The 18692-nt window shown below is 42.2% G+C and overlaps 1 protein-coding gene across 2 annotated transcripts in view; it reads right to left on the bottom strand.

Moving 5' to 3' along the window:
- CREB5 (cAMP responsive element binding protein 5) overlaps positions 1–18692 on the bottom strand; it is a 261112-nt gene that overhangs the window by 60661 nt on the left and 181759 nt on the right. For both annotated transcript variants that reach the window (XM_015405789.1, XM_015405790.1), the window contains 2 exons: positions 17203–17329; positions 13149–13259 (listed from right to left, as the gene is read on the bottom strand). In XM_015405789.1, the coding sequence (XP_015261275.1) occupies positions 13149–13259; positions 17203–17329 (238 nt within the window). The remainder of the gene's footprint in view (positions 1–13148; positions 13260–17202; positions 17330–18692) is intronic.

Here is an 18692-nt window from a genome sequence, read left to right as displayed (position 1 = left end):
TTGAGGCTAGGCTAATGTTTTTCGGGCCAGAGACCACCAGAAGATTATTGCCCATAGAGCACAATGCTCTTTGGGGGACATACCAGAAGAGATGGTCCCAAAGATATGTTGGTCCCAGATCATGTAGGACTTAAAAGGTTAAAACCAAGACCTTAAACTTGATCCGGTATTCAACTTGGAGCCAGTTGGTGGAGCACCAGTTGTATTTGGGCTCTAGATGGTGTACCTGTAAGCACATGTGCTGCTGCATTCTGGACCAGATGGAGTTTCCAGGTCAGCCTCAAGGGTAGCCCTGCATAGAGCGAGTTACAGCCGTCTAGTCTGGAGGTGACAGTTGCATGGATTACTGTGGCTAAATTGGGGTGAGACAAGAAGAGAGCCAGTTGCCTGACCTGACACAGGTGGAAAAATGACTGTCTGGCAACACTTGTGATCTGAGCCTCCATTGAAAGGGATCCATCAAGAAACACACCCAAGCTCTTCACAAGTGGTCTTGATGTTAATGGCATCCCAGTCTGGGGGATGCCATCCCTTGGGGGATGCCATACACCAAAGGGTGACACGCTGAGACTGTCTCCCCAGTTGCCACCCTCTGTCCCCAAGTGGGTCATTAGGTCATAATCAATCATGTCAACAGCTGCTGTAAGTTCAAGCAAAAACAGCAGTGCTGACCTGCCGCGATCCAGGTGTCTATGGAGGTCATCCGTGATTACTGTGCATGGGTGTGAAAGCTGGACAATGAAGAAAGCTGACAGGAAGAAAGTTGATTCATTTGAACTATGGTGTTGGAGGAGAGCTTTATGTATATCACAGACCACCAAAAAGACAAAATAAGTGTGTTATAGATGAAACCAAGCCTGAATTGTCCCAAGAAGCTAAAATAACTACACTGAGGCTATCATACTTTGGTCACATTAAAGTTGAGAGTAGAAGAAAAAGAGGAAGACCCAACATGATATGGATTTACTTAATAAAGGAAGCCACAGCCCTTAGTTTGCAAGACCTGAGCAATTTTGTTAATAATAAGATGTTTTTGAGGACATTAATTCATAGGGTCACCATAATTCAAAGGTGACTTGGTGGCACTTAACACACACACACACACTAAAAAATAGGAAAAAAAAAAAAGCCCTTTCACCCAACCCTCAACCAGGGTTGCCCCCCCCCCACTGTGCATATGAGAGACAGGATAGAAACACAAATCTCAGTGCCTAGTTCACCCCCAGGGAATGAACGCAATCTGAGATATAAAGTAGACGGCACGAGATTACAATGCTACCCAGTGGATTACTGTTGATCAAACATCTCTTTACCAGTCTATCTACACTGTTGGTGACAAAGATAATACATAGTGCTCTAATCTTGCTTCAGGCTGGAACAGTTGTATCTGTTGATGGATGGCCGGCCAAATACTGCTCCAGACAATCTGGTCAAGGGTTTGGAGGCTGTAGTTGGTTAGCTGAAGCAGAGATGGCTGAAATTAATTACAGAAGGGAATTGTCTTAAAAATTTGTTCTTCATTTTCATGTGTACCATTCTAAACCCTCACAAAGCTAAGAGACCACCTAGGCCTAAACCTTTATTCCTCAATCGTCTCCCAACAAGGGCTCCAGGCTAAAGAGACAGAATCCAGTTCTCTTTTACAAATTTTCTCATGGCTCATTTTAGTTGAATTTTCCTTAACCTTATTCAGCTCATTCCCCTGGCCAGAGTTCACATTGGAACCTGGTTCTTCTGGGTTCTGATTTTGCCCCAGCTATAAAGTTAGCAAATTTAAGACACAGCAATGAAGCCTTTTCGATTTGAGTAGTCAGCCAGTATACATGGGCTTGGAGCAGGGCTCTTTTTGGGCAGAAACGCACAGGAACGGAGTTCCGGCTGGCTCCCAAGTTGGCCACGCCCAGCAGGAACTCATTAGCATAACAGGCCACACCCAACAGCAGAAACTCATTAGGATTGGCCACATTAGGGGTGTGTGGCCTAACATGCAAAGGAGTTCCTGCTACAAAAAAAGGCCCTGGGTTTTGACAACAAACAAGGTAAACAGAATAACAAGCAAAAGGTGGGTGTGGCTGGATGACCACACTTCTGGTAACATGGGGGTGCGGCCTAATGTGCTAATGAGCTGTGCTGTCAGGGGTGTGGCCTAATATGCTAATGAGTTCCTGCTGTTGGGTGTGGCCTATTATGCTAATGAGTTCCTGCTGGGCTTTTTCTACAAAAAGAGCCCTGGCTTGGAGACCCTTGGGACCCTAGGGGTGTGGTAGCAGAATCTGACTGATAGGAGAGTGGTCGTTGGGGGACAACAGCAGGCAGCCACTAGCTAATAAAAAGGAGAACTGGACTAAAAGGAGACCTATAACATGGGTGGATATGGACAGACACCTACATAAACAACGTAATGCAGAGTTGGGGACTGAACAAGTGGCCAGAGTTGGGGACTGAACAAGTGGCAAGTGGCCACAGAAACATTGGGAAGCTGGACCAAGCAGAGAAAAGTCTTGAACTGAAAGCTAGGTGACCAAATCATACTTTGCATACCTTTCTAAATGCATTTCGAAAGAGGAATGTCACAAAAGGTAAGTTGTGCAGGAGCTCCAACTCTATACCCCCTTCCCCTTACTGAAACACTGGTGAAATGACATGAACAACAAATCCAGCTTCTCTGTATATAAACCCACACAAAGGTCTTTCTCACTGCAACTTTTATTAGTTGCTGTGAACACGATCAGCCCATTTGACCACATAACCCTTCATTTGTTGAATTTTTCCCCTGTTTTGATCAATTTACTTGATTGTCCCTTTTAAACAACTCTTCTTGTTTTCAGGTGTTTTTCAGGTGGATGAGTCCAGTTTTCTAGTTTCGTTCTCTACCCTGCAGATATTGGAACTAAAAGCACATACATGCTATGTACATGTAACCAAAATGGGCGCAGGTGCAGACTAAGAAAGTTAAAGTGGCCCTAGAACAAGTCCAGCTGAGCACCTACTGTGGTGCTACAAGCCAGTATTTCAGAGGCCACTTAACTCAGTGGTACCAACAGTGGCATTAATTCACCCTTTGCCTCATCTCACAAAATAGTAAAGCAAAACACAAAATGGAAACTGTGCAAAAATTGCTGCAGTTTATATCACAAAAGTTTATATTTCCATGTAATGCCGAAAGTCCATTTGTTTTTTTTCAGACATACAATCAAAGAAGTCTTCACAAGGTAATGATGACTGCAGCAATTTTTGCACAGTTTCCTTTTTGTGTTTTGCTTTACTGTACTGTGGACTGTGACCTTCTGGCTTTTGTCCTCATCCCACAAAATGGGAGCAGTGCAGGAGGACACAAATGGTGAGCTGACTAGGGTTACCAATCCCCAGTTGAGGGCAGGGGATCCCCTGGTTTGGAGGCCCTCCCCCTGCTCATTAGTTATCAGAAAGCGGGGGGAGGGGGAAATGTCTGCTGGGCACTCCATTATACCCTATGGAGGCAGGCCCCCATAGGGTATAATGGAGAATTGATCTCTGAGTCTCTGGGGAGGGCTGTATTTTGAGGTAGAGGCACCAAATTTTTAGTATAGCTGCTGGTGCCTCTCCTCAAAAAACCTGCCAAGTCTCAACAAGATTCAACCAGGGGGTCCAATTTTATGAGCCCCATAAGAAGGTGCCCCATCCTCCATTATTTCCAATGTAGGGAAGGCATTTAAAAGGAATGCAGTCCCTTTAAATGTGACAGCCAGAACTCTTTCAGAGTTCAGTCATGTGTCTTTCCTCCCCCCCCCTCCTGGAGGCTCCTGGAAAGTCCCCTGCCAGCTTTTCAGCCTCACCTGGCAACCCTAGAGCTGACATCAGGGTCTGAGCCAAGTGGACTCTAAGGTGCTGGCAGAGTTACTTGCTGGGTCTTGGCCATCAGCAGCTCTCTAGGACCACCAGGAAATTTTTCTGTAAGTTAAATGGCCAATCTGCCCCTGAATGGGAGAGAACTCTCAAAAAAACAGATGAGGTTTTTTAATAGATCACTGATAAAAATTTCATATTACTGAATCAATGGAAATGAGACAAGAGTAGGGGTTTCTTTAATTTCTAGTCAGGTAGAGACCCTCTTTTTGCTGCACCTCTCAAAAGCAGTTGATAAAGATTTATGAGTCCTAAAGATCACTCTAAAAATAAGGCCAAGTTCCTCAAGAGCCAGGTTAGTATGATTAGTTTCAGTCCAGTTTCAGCAGGCACAAGCATTTCCACCAGTGGAATGTGATTTTTCTGCCTCCCCTCTCTGGCAGCAACCTGAATTGCATCCTGCCATCTGGAGTTCCCCATTACCCAGTAACAGGATTTCAGGCAGAATTTTGGACGGCCACTGGAGGGGGGAAGCAATTCTTGTGTTAGTCTGGAGCCAGAGGATGAGAATAAGTTTATGACTTTAAAAGGCCATTAAATTGAGGTGGCAACGGAGGCCATTAAATGGTCCAAATAGCAGTAGGATCACTGAGAAACTGTAATTTCCCACTATGCACTATCATCTGAATGCCTATCAGCAACTCAGCAAACAACTTTTACAAAACAGCTTGTTGGAAGTCATCATGACCTGGGTAGCCCAGGCTAGCCTGATCTCATCAGATCTCAGAAGCGAGGCAGGGTTGGCCCTGGGAGACCACCAAGGAATGCCAGACTTACTAAGCAGGGGCAGATAGTGGCAAATCACCCTTGAACACCTCTTGTCTTTTAAAAGCTATGGCGTTGTCATAAGTTGACTGCCACTTGACAAAAAATAAAAAATCATTAGAAATTAGACCTCCTCAAACATTTCATTTTGGAAGTGGCATGGAAGAGAAAATTAGTTCCTGAGTTAGTTATTGATATACAGAGAAAATACCTTGAATATACCCTGACTTAAAAAAAAAAGTTATTAGGCTGCTGTTAAAATTATCCCTTTTCACCTTACTTATCTATCTCTGTCTCATGCTTTCCACTCTATCCATATGGCAGCATTCAGACATCATGAATATAAACAACCCTAAAAAGTTGCCTGCTCCTTGGGAGGAAAGCGATGGCGAACCTAAACAGCATGATAAAAAGTAGAGACATCACCCTGCCAACAAAAGTCCGCATGGTCAAAGCAATGGTATTCCCAGTAGTCATGTATGGCTGCGAGAGTTGGACTATAAAGAAGGCCGAGCGCCGAAGAATAGATTCGTTTGAACTATGGTGCTGGAGAAGACTCTTGAGAGTCCCTTGGACTGCAAGAAGAACAAATCAGTCAATCCTAAAAGAAATCAACCCTGACTGTTCCCTGGAAGGCCAGATAATGAAACTGAAGCTCAAATACTTTGGCCACCAAATGAGAAGGGAGCACTCACTGGAGAAGACCCTGATGCTGGGAAAGATTGAAGGTCAAAGAAGATGGGGACGGCAAAGGATGAGATGGTTAGACAGTGTCATAGATGCAACGAACATGAAATTGAGCACACTTCAGAGGACGGCGGAAGACCGGAAGGCCTGGCGGGAGCTGGTCCATGGGGTCATGAAGAGTCGGACTCGACTGTGCGACTGAACAACAACAAAAAAGTCATGTGCTCTTTTCCCTTCTCCCTTCCTTTGTGTGAACTGAGGCTAAAAACTTCATTGTGCAATGAAGCCTTGGGTGTCACCACATTTTGTTGAAACCTCTGAATTCAGCACTTTAACACTGGGGTTTGCTTTTCCCTTCTCCCTTCCTTTGTGTGAACTGAGGCTAAAAACTTCATTGTGCAATGAAGCCTTGGGTGTCACCACATTTTGTTGAAACCTCTGAATTCAGCACTTTAACACTGGGGTTTGCTTCTTACCCGCAAACCAGAATTTAAACCACTATTTAATACTAGAATACTGGTTCCTGGTTAACAAACAATTTGAAGTTTTGTTCATGGAATTAGATCGCAGACATGCTTTTCCTGTGATCTTCTGGTGTTAACCCTGAAGGGATAAGTGTCTACCTATCTGTGCCACACACACACACAGTTTCAGTTTTACTGAAATCTTTGGTGAACTTAAAACATGAAACTCATGTATACATCCCTTTATTTCCTGGACTTGGTTGTACATGAAAACGTCGTCTTATAGCAGCAAAGCCAGGAAAAAAAGAGGACATTATAACTCTGCTGTGTTACAGGGATGGGAACTTCTGTTGCACAAAGATATTTTTTAGTCTTTTCCTTGGAATTTGTGCAGTTTCACTTTCCAGGATTACTTTCATGCGCCATTAACAACAAAAGTTATTTTACACTGTGGACTCTTCTTCCTTCATCTGGCACGCACTTCAGATGCATGTTCTAATCACACCATAAATGCCCTCATAGACAGAGGATTTCCAATATTAATAGATCTAGTTTTATCTACTTGGGAAACTTAGCATGCCAAATATTCATGGATTAAAAAAAAATCATACTATTAAAAATGAGCTGAAAAACATTTCCCCCGCTTTCCTCTTATTAAAATTTACTTTTATTTCTTCACTTTTAAACCTTCCTCACACTACAATAATGGATAGTAGTTCTCAAGGTTAGTAATTAATGCATGCTAATACAATTAACTAATGTTTTAATTAATTACACTGCTAATCCCGATCGCATTCTTCCTGTTTGTTAGCAGCCGTGCCGCATCGCTTCTGATGACCCTCTCCTCTCCTGATCAGAGCTCCCCCTCCGTGCAAGCCATTTTTTCAACAGTATCTTTGAAAGAAGCCACAGAAACACAAATTTGCAGATAAGGGGGAAAAAATGGAGAAGCCCGAAGGTGCCAAAGAGACTCTTTCGATCCCAGCATAAGTAATTAAGGACCAAGTTCAAGTAAAGGAAACTTATCTATGGAGGTGAAATGACTTGACCAAGATCATGGCAATTATGTAACAAAGGTAGGGCACTAACAAAGGAATTCCTTGCATGCCTCTGTATCTAGACTCCGCAAAGTTTATATTAATTAGACAGAATCAGTCATTATTCTTATGCTGTGCTGTTCAGATAATGACTTGCAAGACTGAATTTTGGGTATGCTTCAAGTACAGAATCTCCTGCACCACGTAAGTAATTTGGAAGTCTGATTTTGCTGAACCCCACACAGGGTAATTCATTACTTAAAATCAGATTGCGCATTGCAACTAATATTTCTTTGTATGGAGTTGATGAGAATTTAAATATGTCTTGACATTTTGCCTTTTGAGGCAGAGGTGCACAGAGTGATTCAGAACAAAAAGTTGCTTTCCCTTTAAATATATATAACTGCAAACTTGAAAATATACACTATAAAATCTTTTCGTTAGAATAAAGGCCGCCTCTGAGAACATAGGCAAATATAAATATGGATTTTAATATACTCCTTTTAAAAAGGCATGGGTCCACTTTCAATGTTTTTGAACGTTTTCAAGAAATATTGTTTTTTTATTATAGTATTTCATTGCATATTCAAGCTCACATGAAAGATCTGGTTGTGCCATATTATCAGGTGCCAAGGTTACACATGAATTCTAATGGCATCTAACAAATGCCTAAATGTGTCTTAAAGTCTGATGCCTAAAATAGCCTTCACTAGACCCGTGAAAATTATTTTAAATTACATAAATATTTTTAATATGTCTGGCTTCTGACAAAACCCTACTATATACCAGAGGATGGCACTGCTTACTTTGCGCTAGCATTTTCCGTTTCCTGCTTCCATCCTCGCCTCCTCTGAAATAAGTAGTATCATTATTCGTTTGGGCTGCACTATGCAGGTGTCTTATCATCACTTAAACAGTGTGTAGAAGGTGGACTGATCTAATGGAGACAGACACTTCATTAGGATAATGCTAGAAGTGGTAGGGCATGATCCAGCCAAAGTAAATCACTTTTCATTCTATTGATTTCAGTGGGAGACCAGCTATGTGTGTGATTTACCCTTCCAATGAAATCAATGAGCTCTGGCTGAATTAGCACAAACTGTGAATGAGTAATAATAGTATCAGAGTGTGGAGTCCCATTTTCTTTGCTCTCAGTAGTGTGTTTCATAGCTCTTAGAAATGGGAACAGTATGAACTTGTCAGGCACTCGGAGACTCATGCTTCACTGATTCCTAAAATCTCTTAATGTTTCCCAAACGGTACCCAGTTAAAGAAAGCAGATTTTCAGTACAATCCTAAACCGAGTTACACCATTCTAAACCTATTGACTTCAATGGATTTAGAAGGGTATAACTCTGTTTAGGATTGCACTGTGATTATTTGGGTTTTAATTCCTTAGCAGATCACTTAAAACTAAATATTTCCTTCACCTAAAAATCTGTTTAGATAACTGATGGATCAAACAATTACATCTAAATAAAGTAGCCTGTGAATAAACATTAATTCTGAAAATAAAATCATTATTTGGTTGAATCCCATGATTCCCATCCAATAGAAATAGTCTTCCTCTTACTAAAAGAGACACCAAAAGAGGAAATTTGTCCTTCTGTTGAAGGTAAACACATTAGTTAGCAGAAAAGTATTACTGGATACAACCCACTGATTTTGGTAAATAACTACGTATGTTGCATCATGCACCATTTTAAGAATGCGGGACAGAAGGATGATGACACATTCGATAGTTTAAGAGGATACCTGCCTCAAAGAGTTTTTATACGAACTTCTGTTGAAAACGACTTATATTGTTTAAAAACGTACTGTCCAATACATTGGAAGAAGGACCATTTTCAATCATAAAAAGAATTTTGAGGGATTAATTTTACTGAATTATTGATTGATGTTGCATTCTGACATCCAATTTAACTACAATTGAATAGCTATGTGCATTAACTCAGCTTAAACTGGCCTCACAATGAAGAAACAGGCATTTAAGATTAACTCTGGTTACCCATGTGGTACAAATATGGGCATGCGGTTTTAACCTTCACAAACTGGGATTTTCTAACCAGTGTTTGATTTCAGTTTAGGATCTTAGTTAGTGGACAAAAACTGTCTGTATGCCTGCATTTCTGTAACAGCAGTTCATTCCTTCATTGTGCTCTTCCCAAAAAGAGAAGGGGGAAGAAGGCAAACATTATTTTTGTACATTTTTTAAAAATTTAACCATACCGAAATCTGATGTTTGAATGCATCCTAAATACTGCAGCTTTGCTAAAAAGTGATTATCTTGAACATTTCAAAAAAAAAATCCCAGGGTACTGATATGTGTGAAAGAAAACCACAAGACTGCTGTATGTACACACACACTGCAACCACACAGGATAGCACAACAGAGCTCCTGCACTCAGAGCCAGGTCCAGGTTTTGGAGGTCACACACACATGCTCACCCTTCTGTGTAGCCCTCCACCACTACCAACCATGTGCCCTCCTGCCACCTTCCTCATTCCCTGTGAGCCCTCTTGCTACCTGCGTTCCCAGCCACCTGCATCACCTGCATGCACTTTTAGTGCTGGGCAGCATGCACAACCAGATGGCAGGAAAGCCACATGGGCGGCATGGGGGCGGTCAGTGGCAGTGGGCCCTGCTGAAAGGTCTGGGACTTGGTAGCAAGGGATGTCAGCCTGCAGGTGGGGCCGGAGGATCTCCTGAATTTACAAATGATCTCTAGACTACAGAGATGAGTTCCCTTGGAGAAAATGGATGATTTGGAGGATGGATTCTGTGGCATTATACCCCACCAAGGTCCTTGCCCTCTCCAGGCTCTAGTCCCAAATCTCCAGGAGTTTCCCAACTTGGAGCTGGCAACCGTTTCCCCCAATCCTGGGTGTGTGTGTGTGGAGTGCACGGGGCGGGGCAGGGGAGGATGGGCTGAACATGGAGAGTACGGGAGGCAGCATGGGGAAAATGGGAGGTGGAGGCAACAAGGACAGGTGAGCAGTTGGCCTTATGCCTTCGGAGGAGGTGATGGCAACTTCCTATAAAGGATGCATTCCCTCAAGTAGCCAAGGAGGATATGTGGGTGTGGCTCACAAAGATGCCCAGAGAGATGTTGTAAAGAGAGCCAACTCAGGGGAAGAAGAGGGAGGAAGGGTGACTTAACCCCTCCCTTACCACATTTGAGACTATGGGAGCAATGGAGGCACTGTTGGGAAAGTGGCAGAAGGTGGGCTGACCCCAGGGGGGCACAGGGACCCTCACAGATGTTCATATATCGCCGCATTACAGTGATAACATTTTCTATTTCTTTCTGTTAAATATCCTAAATTTACTCAAACTATATAGGGCTGCTGTTACACTGATCTTTGTTTCAAATTTGACTAGCTTTCAAGCAAGGAAACCTTTAATAATTTGTTAACTAAACAATTATATCTCATAAAACACCGTCAAAAGAAAAGAATAAATGCATATATTTGAAGAGGTCCAAACATACCCAAAGGAAATTTATTAGGGTATATCCATTTATATCAACACCCACTTAATCCATTTGAACATGGCAGATTAGGAGTCTTTGTGGAATCAATTTCCTAAGCAATAAAAAGCACGATCCAGTGGAAAGTTCCCTAAGACAATAGTCACTAACCTATGTTATTTTGGAAATTCAGATCATTATAGAATTTTAACAATTAAAGTTTACTGTTCACAGCTTTTCAGAAATATTACGCTTAAAGACTGTGGAAGTATTCAGGTGCAGTCACATTCCAATTGTACATACAACTAATGAATGCATCACTGAATTCTTTTAACTGTTGCTTCTATAAAAAGAAATTAACCTAGAGAATTAATAGAAGTAATAGTTAAAACAATTCAATGATGCACTAATGTGTTAGTCATAATGTACAGAAATTGGGTTGCCAACTATGGGTTGGGAAATCCCTGGAGATTTTGGGGGTGGAGCCTTGGGGGTGACGTTTGGGGAGGGGTGGGACCTCATTGGGCAGAATGCCTCAGAGTTCAGCCTCTGAAGCAGCCATTTTCCCCAGAGGAACTGAGCCCTGTTGTCTATTGATCAGTTGTAATTCCAGGAGATCTCCAGGCCCCACCTAGAGGTTGGCAATCCTAGTACAGAAAGGGTACCTTGTATTTGCTGGTCTTTGGTAGTGTCTCCTAAGGACAAGCCTTGCCAAAGCAACACCTTCATGAGTCCGAGTGTTAGCCAAAACAAATGCATTCAGATTAAAATGAGGTCCACTTAATTTCACATATTAAAAAACCAGAATTCTCACCATATGTATCAATAATTTCATTTTTTTATAAAGCCTCGGTGTTCCATTAAAAATGGGTGGGAAAAGGCAAGGAAACAGCAGAAACTTTAGTCTCTGAAATAGATGCCAGAGTGGTGTGTTTTTTTTCTTTCCCCAAGCCAAGGAGTATTTTGCTTGGCTCAATGGTGCTTGGGTTTGAAACACACACACACACACACTTTTGCCGGCAGCCTAATCCAGAAAGATTTAATAAGCTGTGCTGCAGATGCTGTTGCTATTTGGCACATCGCAATTACTGTATGGCACACAGCAGAAAGAGAACCCTTGACCACAGATTTTGCTTGGCTGATGTTGCCAACCCTGTTGGCTACATCTGCTCTTTAAGCCAACCAACTGCATATTTACAGAGTGTGGTTTTAGCTGAGGTGTTAAAAAGCCTTGGGCTGGCTGCTTAACCAAAATTTATATTTGAGGTAAAGATGTGAGCTTTCATGTCTACCGTATAGTGTCTGTTGCATGTAGTGCATCTATTGGGCACAAAGGCTTCACTCCCCCCCTCCCCAGTGAAAGACAGCAACTTCAAAAGTACACACTGTGGCTTTTTTTATTTAAATCAGCAACAAGAAGTTAGACGCATGTGGTGACAATATGAGAGTCTAGGCAGCTTTGCATTTCTCGTGCACTGATGCTGTTTCACATTGGGGTATTTTCCCTGACTGAACTAAGCTATTCTGTGCTCTGAAGGGTAGAGTCAGAATGTTCAAAAAACAATTTGTGTATCAGTTTCACCCTAAAAACATCAAGAAAATCACTATAGTTTAACTTTCCTGTATAGTATTGTATATGAAAACCACCAATGTTGAGAGAGAGAGAGAGAGAGAATCTAAGCATTCATGTATGCATACAACAGAAATGTATATGTAAACCAAGACTTACAAAGAAAGGCTGAAAAAACTGTGTATGTTTAGGAAGAGGAACGATGATCATGCTGCCATGCTCTCCACATATTTGAAGGGCTATTATATGGAAGAGGACAAAGACTTGCTCTCTGCCGCTCCACAGGGCAGGAGCATACCAAAGGGCCTTAATTTACCCAAGGGTAGATTTAAGTGGAACATTAGGGCTGCGATCACACACACTACATAATCTACTTTCAATCCACTTTTGAATTGGATTTTGCCAGTTCACACAGTAAAAATCCCGTTGGAAAGTGCATCGAAAGTGGACTGAAAGTGGATTATTTAGTGTGTGTGATCGCAGCCTAGGAGAACCCTCCTAATGGTAAGAACAGTCCGAGAATGCAACCACTTCTGAGGGGGAGGCATTTTCAAGCAGAAGTTGCAGCTGTAGGCATCGTTTGGGAATGCTTTAGCTTTGCAGTTTCTACAATGTACAGATGGTTCAATTAGGCAACTGATATGGCCCTTTCCAATTCTATGACTCTATCTGGGGTTTGGCATGAGTAGCAAAAGCTGGAAAGGAAACATCAAAATCTAAGGTTCCGGAATCCAGTATTAGAAGCCAACTATGCACAACTTTGAGGAATTACTAAAAATACTCTAAATATTTTTTTAAATGTAGCCATCCGGGCAACCAGATGCCTGAGAATTTTTCATCCATTTCTGTAAGCATCCTAAACATTATTTTTAATGTTACTTTTCATGAAACGCAGCTATATGTTTATATCACATATATAGTTATAAACCAATCCCTCATGCATAAAAACAGACACCACACAGACAAGGTCTATTGCCAACCTTCACATGTACCAACAGAACATCTTCAAATATACGCTTATGCCTCTAAGAGCCCTGACATTCTTTGAATCAAATTGTATCCCAAAGAGACAACAATGATCTACAAGCCTGGAAACTAAGTAGACTCAGCTGACCCTGTCAGCCTCTAAAACCTCTTCACAGCAGACGTTCAGTCACATTATGAGAAATGAGACACTCTGCTCATGCTCAGAGGCCAGTATACCACCTGATATGTCTTTTTTTTTTAAAAAGCAAAATTATAAGATATAAATATGTTTTCAACATGTTACCATTTTGGCTTCTGAATGCATTGGAGGGACTTGTGATGAAGCACATGGATTACTGAGGTTTGGGCCTTGCATCCCCATGATACTGGAATTCATTGACATTTGGCGCTCCATCTTGAAAGAGAAAAAAAGGAGAGGGGAAAATCAAATGGTATTTGAAAGGAAGAACACATTTCAGATTGCACATATGCTGCTTTTTCTCCAGTGGGTAAAAGACGGGCTCTTTGTGCTCATCCAATGTGGTAACTAAAAACTTTTTTGAATAGTTGTCTGGTATGATAATATGTAGCCACTAATGACATTTTATCCAACAATCAATAAAAGCCTCTTCATCAAAAGAACAATTAGCTACCTGGGTTTTTCCATAATGACTTCCCATTCCTCGTAGAAAACAACTTCAGGTTAAGTGGCTTTTAAAGCAGCACTTTATAAAATTATGGCTATGCTGTTGTTGGCAGAATTTGTTTAAGACAGAAAAAATGCATGATTTAGAGTGTTTGAAAACTGTGGAATTTTCTACTGGGCTTGTTGAATCTGGGGAATATTTTCCCATCACATGCCTTAGATTATTGTGGTACAGCTTTATTAACACACTGCCAATGCAAGGAATAAACAACAGAGAGGTTCCTACAATTTGCATGACAAATACAAAAGAATTGTTTACCAAAACAGTATTGTAGTATTTTTAGTGGAACAATATGGAAGTCCAGCCCTCCCACTGGCAATTGAGAAAACTTTTCAGGGTAACTGGTTTACAGGGGGCAGTGCAAAGCCAGCTGATTGAAAGCAATTATGCTCAAACACTGGGCCTGCTCAAATATGGCTTGCTTCCTGCTCATTTGGCAAGCTGTTAAGATGCGCCTGAGCAAACTATATATTTCAGTTTTCTTGCATGATTACATGGCTTCTTTGCAGCCCCAGCTACCATGCCACTCAGTTGCTTCTACACAGTAAAAAGGCACACAGTAAAAAAGAAAAAAGTTAGAGATTTTTGAGTCAGGACTGACTATTTAGGGGTCTCTGTGTGTCTTTGGTGTCTGCCCAGATAATAGGACAATGAGTTCTTATAATCACTTTGCAAACAGATGCTTCCAACTATACAGATGCAAAAAAAAAAAAAGGCAACAGTCTAGTGGATGTTGCTCATTTAAAGGAAGTATCCAACTGTTCAGGTGCCAACAGCAGATGAATGGTAAGCAAATCCATGCTTTATACAAGTTGGTCAGAAACCATGACACCAGGAAATAGGTCAGGGGTAGCCAAACTGTGGCTTGGGAACCACATGCAGCTCTTTCACACATATTGTGCGGCTCCCAGCAGGGTGGCTGGGGAAGCTAAATATCATTAGCAAACAAATATCATTGGACAAATAAATATAATTATCAATATCTGATTTTACCGCTTTTGTTATTATTTTGGCAGTCTCATTTAATATTAATAAAAAGCAAATTTGCATATTTCCCAATAAAAACATGTAATATTGTTCATGTCTTGCGGCTCTCAAACATCTGATGTTTATTCTATGTGGCTCTTACATTAAGCAAGTTTGGCCACCTCTGGAATAGGTGCTTGTTCTATGGTAACTGGGAATATTTCGTTCTTGGACTGAGCAAAAGCATCTGCAGGTAGTAACAACCTGACCCTGTAGCACAAGTGTCTATTTCACACCCAAAAAACTTCTCATAATACAAAGTCTGCCTTGGAACATAAAGGCAGTGTCATCAGGAGTTCACCTTATGTGTAATCAAGGGAGTTTGGACACAGTAAGTTCACCTAGTGATCATGTTTGTGCAGAAGTTCACAGCATGCCTACCTGGCACAGGAGTCTTTATATACTTGCTTGGAGCAAAAGGTAAGATAGGAAGCATCACTGGATTAGGTGCTACAGATGTAAATGGCAGGTCTGCCTTCTTGGGGGGACTATGGAAGGGATAGTCACATCCAGGATGGGGAGTACACCTGATCATTCTCAGGCAAACTAACTGGTCTCAGTGGGGCTTAATGTATTATGCAAAAAGTGATGCTTGAACTCTTCAAGTGGGTGACCTTTTTAGTCTGTAGCAGTAGGCCAAAATTTGAGTCCAGTAGCACTCTAAAGGCCAACAAAAATTTCCAGGGTATAAGGTTTCATGAGTTAATGGTCACTTTGTCAGATATAAATGAGGATGGATATCCATCAACTATTACATTCAGGGGGTGCAATGGGTGTTACAACGAAGAGCCAGTTGGGAGTCAGGATGCAGAGGCACAATGCAAAACGTAGCCGCTTGATTAGAGCGAGGAGATATGCACAGAGGTGGGAAATGAAATTAGAACCGAGACAGTCTGGTAAATGGAATTCTCAGGCTTATTCTATAAATTTGCCTGTAAATTCAAATGGCTATTTTGCTAATTTTAAAATTTGCTGTTGTGTTCCTAAAAAATGATTGAATTTGATTATGTGATACTTGCTGCTTCTTTTTTTGTGCCGTCAAGTCACAGCTGACTTATGGAAACCCAGCAGTGTATCCAAGGCAAGTGACATTAAGAGGTAGTTTGCCACTGCCTGCCTCCACTTTACAAACCTGGTATTCCTTGGAGGTCTCACATCCAAATACTAGCCAGGGTGGATCCTTCTTAGCTTCTGAGATCTGGCAAGATCAGACTAGCCTGGGTATTCTGGGTCAGGGCTGATACTTACTATTACTGCTTTAAAATTCACCATTTAAGTCAAAACGGTTTAAATTTAAAAAAACTGATTTCAAAAGTGAAATCTGAAAAAGTGAAAACTGCAAAAATTCTTTAAAAAACCCTATTTGGTCAATGTATGTGAAATTTACTAGTTGCTGTAGATTTTCCAGGTTGTGTGGCCGTGGTCTTGGCATTGTAGAACCTGACGTTTTGCCAGTAACTGTGACTGGCATCCTCAGAGGTATAACACAGAAAGATGGAATACTCTCTGTGTCAAGGTACCTTGACACACCTTGACACAGAGAGTACTCCATTTTTCTGTGTTATACCTCTGAGGATGCCAGTCACAGTTACTGGCAAAACATCAGGTTCTACAAGGCCAAGACCACGGCCACACAACCTGGAAAATCTACAGCAACTAGTGAACTCCGACTGTGAAAGCCTTCAATAGGTAAAGGTAAAGGTTTCCCTTGCTCGAAAGCCAGTCGAATCCGACTCTAGGGTTGCGGTGCTCATCTCCGTTTCAAAGCCGAAGAGCCAGCGCTGTCCGAAGACGTTTCCGTGGTCATGTGGCCGGCATGACTAAACACCAAGGCGCATGGAACGCTGTTACCTTCCCACCAAAGTGGTCCCTATTTATCTACTTGCAATTTCTTGCTTTCAAACTGCTAGGTTGGCAGGAACTGGAACTAGAGACGGGAGCTCACTCCGTCTTGCGGCACCCAGGTCTCGAACTGCTGAACTACTGACTTTCCACAGCCTGCAGTTCAGCGTCTTAACCACTTGAGCCACCGCAGCTTCAATAACATATGTTAAATTTGTTTAGCCTTCAATAACATATGTTAAATTTGTTTTAGCTCTGGCTGGAATATCCAAAGGCCCAACCCCTTATCCAACTGGGCCAAAGACCTTCCATTCCTCAGGCAGCTCATGTGTCTTGGTATATCTTTAATTTCCTCCAGCAACGTAAAGTTATGATTACACCACTTTGTTAAGGCATAAGGACTTGAATGTCATCGAACCACCTAAATGAGGGATTTGGCTCCAGGACGCGTGGAGTTAATTAGAGATCTAGACTTGTTTTTTCTCAAAGAGTAGCCACCCATGTTGCATGGCAATCTGCCTCTGAAACTGAGGGGACTGTCAGAAGCAATTTGTGACACGGCATGAAGGTCAGCTGTTCAAAGTCGAAAATTCCAGGGGGCCAGCACAAGGCAAGCCCAAAGCAGCTTTTCGGTCTCAGACATCACAAATTTCACTGCAGTGAAATTGTAATGGGGGAGGGAGGCTTCTCATTTGAAATTTGAGCATTATTTGATTTCCCACATTTGATAAAAGAACCCGAGTATGTCTCTAATAAGATAACACAATGAACAGGTATACTTACTGGCATCAGAACTGCAGAGGATCCAGGCATGGTGGGATTAGGGAGGGTACCAGGCATAGACGCAGGCATGGGCTGTCTTTGCCGGTTGTGCAGGTGCAGTAATGATGACAAGGAGCCTGGGAGAGGCCTAGGAGGGAAAAGTGGGAAGGAAATCACAGCTGAAACAAATTCAGGGAAAACCTTCACTCAAATAATAATAACCATAATTATAATAATATAATAATAGAATGTGAATGTTGAAATAATTTGTAGTGGCATTTAAATGTTCAGTTCTGAATTAATGTGCAATGTTTGGAAAGCTGATATCAAATTTGGATAGGGTGAGACAGCAAAGAATTTTAGATTTTTTTAAAAATAGCAAAAATATTAAAATAAAACAGGAGCCCAGATGCAACTGCCTTCAAGACTAACAACATTTAGCTTTTAACATGCTACTGGACTCCTGCTTCAGTTTTCTTCTGCAGACTAAAAGGGCTGCCCATCTGGAAAGGAAAAAAAATTAAAAACAGAATAAATGGTGCCACACATTAATTTGATGCTTAATTCCTACTACTGAACAGCAATTATTCTATTGTATTTGTACAGCTCCTTCACTGATAAACCTGAACTAAAAATGATTCTGTATGGTAAATTCTCACACAGGCAATTACAGTTTGAATTTGCTTGCGAAATTATGTTTTATACTACTATCTCTTCTATATTATATTCTTGTTTTGGGGTGGCAAGATTCCATGCTCTTCCTCAGCCATTGGCCTGTCAGCTGCCACTCCTGAGTACTCGCGTGCCATTGGCCGTGTGCTGGGTCTGCTCCTCTTTCCTGCCCACTCCCCCTTCAGCCACTGTGCTCTGTCAGAATTACTGGCAAACGGCTTTCTCTCTTGACAAAGACGCTTTTCCTTTGTGGGACTAACTGTTCCCTCAGTGGCTGTTGGTAGGTGTAACGAAATGGCAGTTAACTGTGCTTGCAGAGGTCATTTTGTGGGGGGAACGCGGGGGAACACAGTTCCCCCGGGTGAGGTACGGGGGGCGGGGCACATGATGAAGCCCCGCCCCCTGCTTCCGGCCGCCCCGCTTCCAGCCCTCATTCAGCCAGGAGGAGGCAGGAGAAGAGGGAGGGTAAGTTGCTTCCTCCCCGCCTATCCCCACCCCTGCCTGCCTGGGGCCAGGGAGGGCCTTGGCGGGGCTTCCTCGCACTCCTGCTGGCCTTGCAGGTCCACCGCCGGGCCCCTGATGTCAGGGGGTGTGGCATATGCTAATGTGTTATGCTAATGAGTTCCCCTAGCTCTTTTTCTACGAAATGACCCCTGTGTGTTTGTAAGATGGCTGTGGTTGTTTGTTTAAAATGTTCCCCCATAAGGTTTAATTGAGCTGTAGTTCCAGAGAGGGACCTGCAGGGGTATCACTCACTGGATTGAATGGGGCTTCCTCATCTGCTGGCCTACAGTTCCCAGCTGCCCCAAGGCCAAAAAGTGCAGAAAAACAGGGACTGC

This window comes from Gekko japonicus, unplaced genomic scaffold, assembly GCF_001447785.1.
Source record: "Gekko japonicus isolate JY-2015 unplaced genomic scaffold, Gekko_japonicus_V1.1 scaffold126, whole genome shotgun sequence".
In the NCBI taxonomy this organism is placed as follows: Eukaryota; Metazoa; Chordata; class Lepidosauria; order Squamata; family Gekkonidae; genus Gekko; species Gekko japonicus.
Note: the sequence above shows the minus strand (reverse complement) of the source record. Positions and strands in the feature narration are given on the sequence as shown.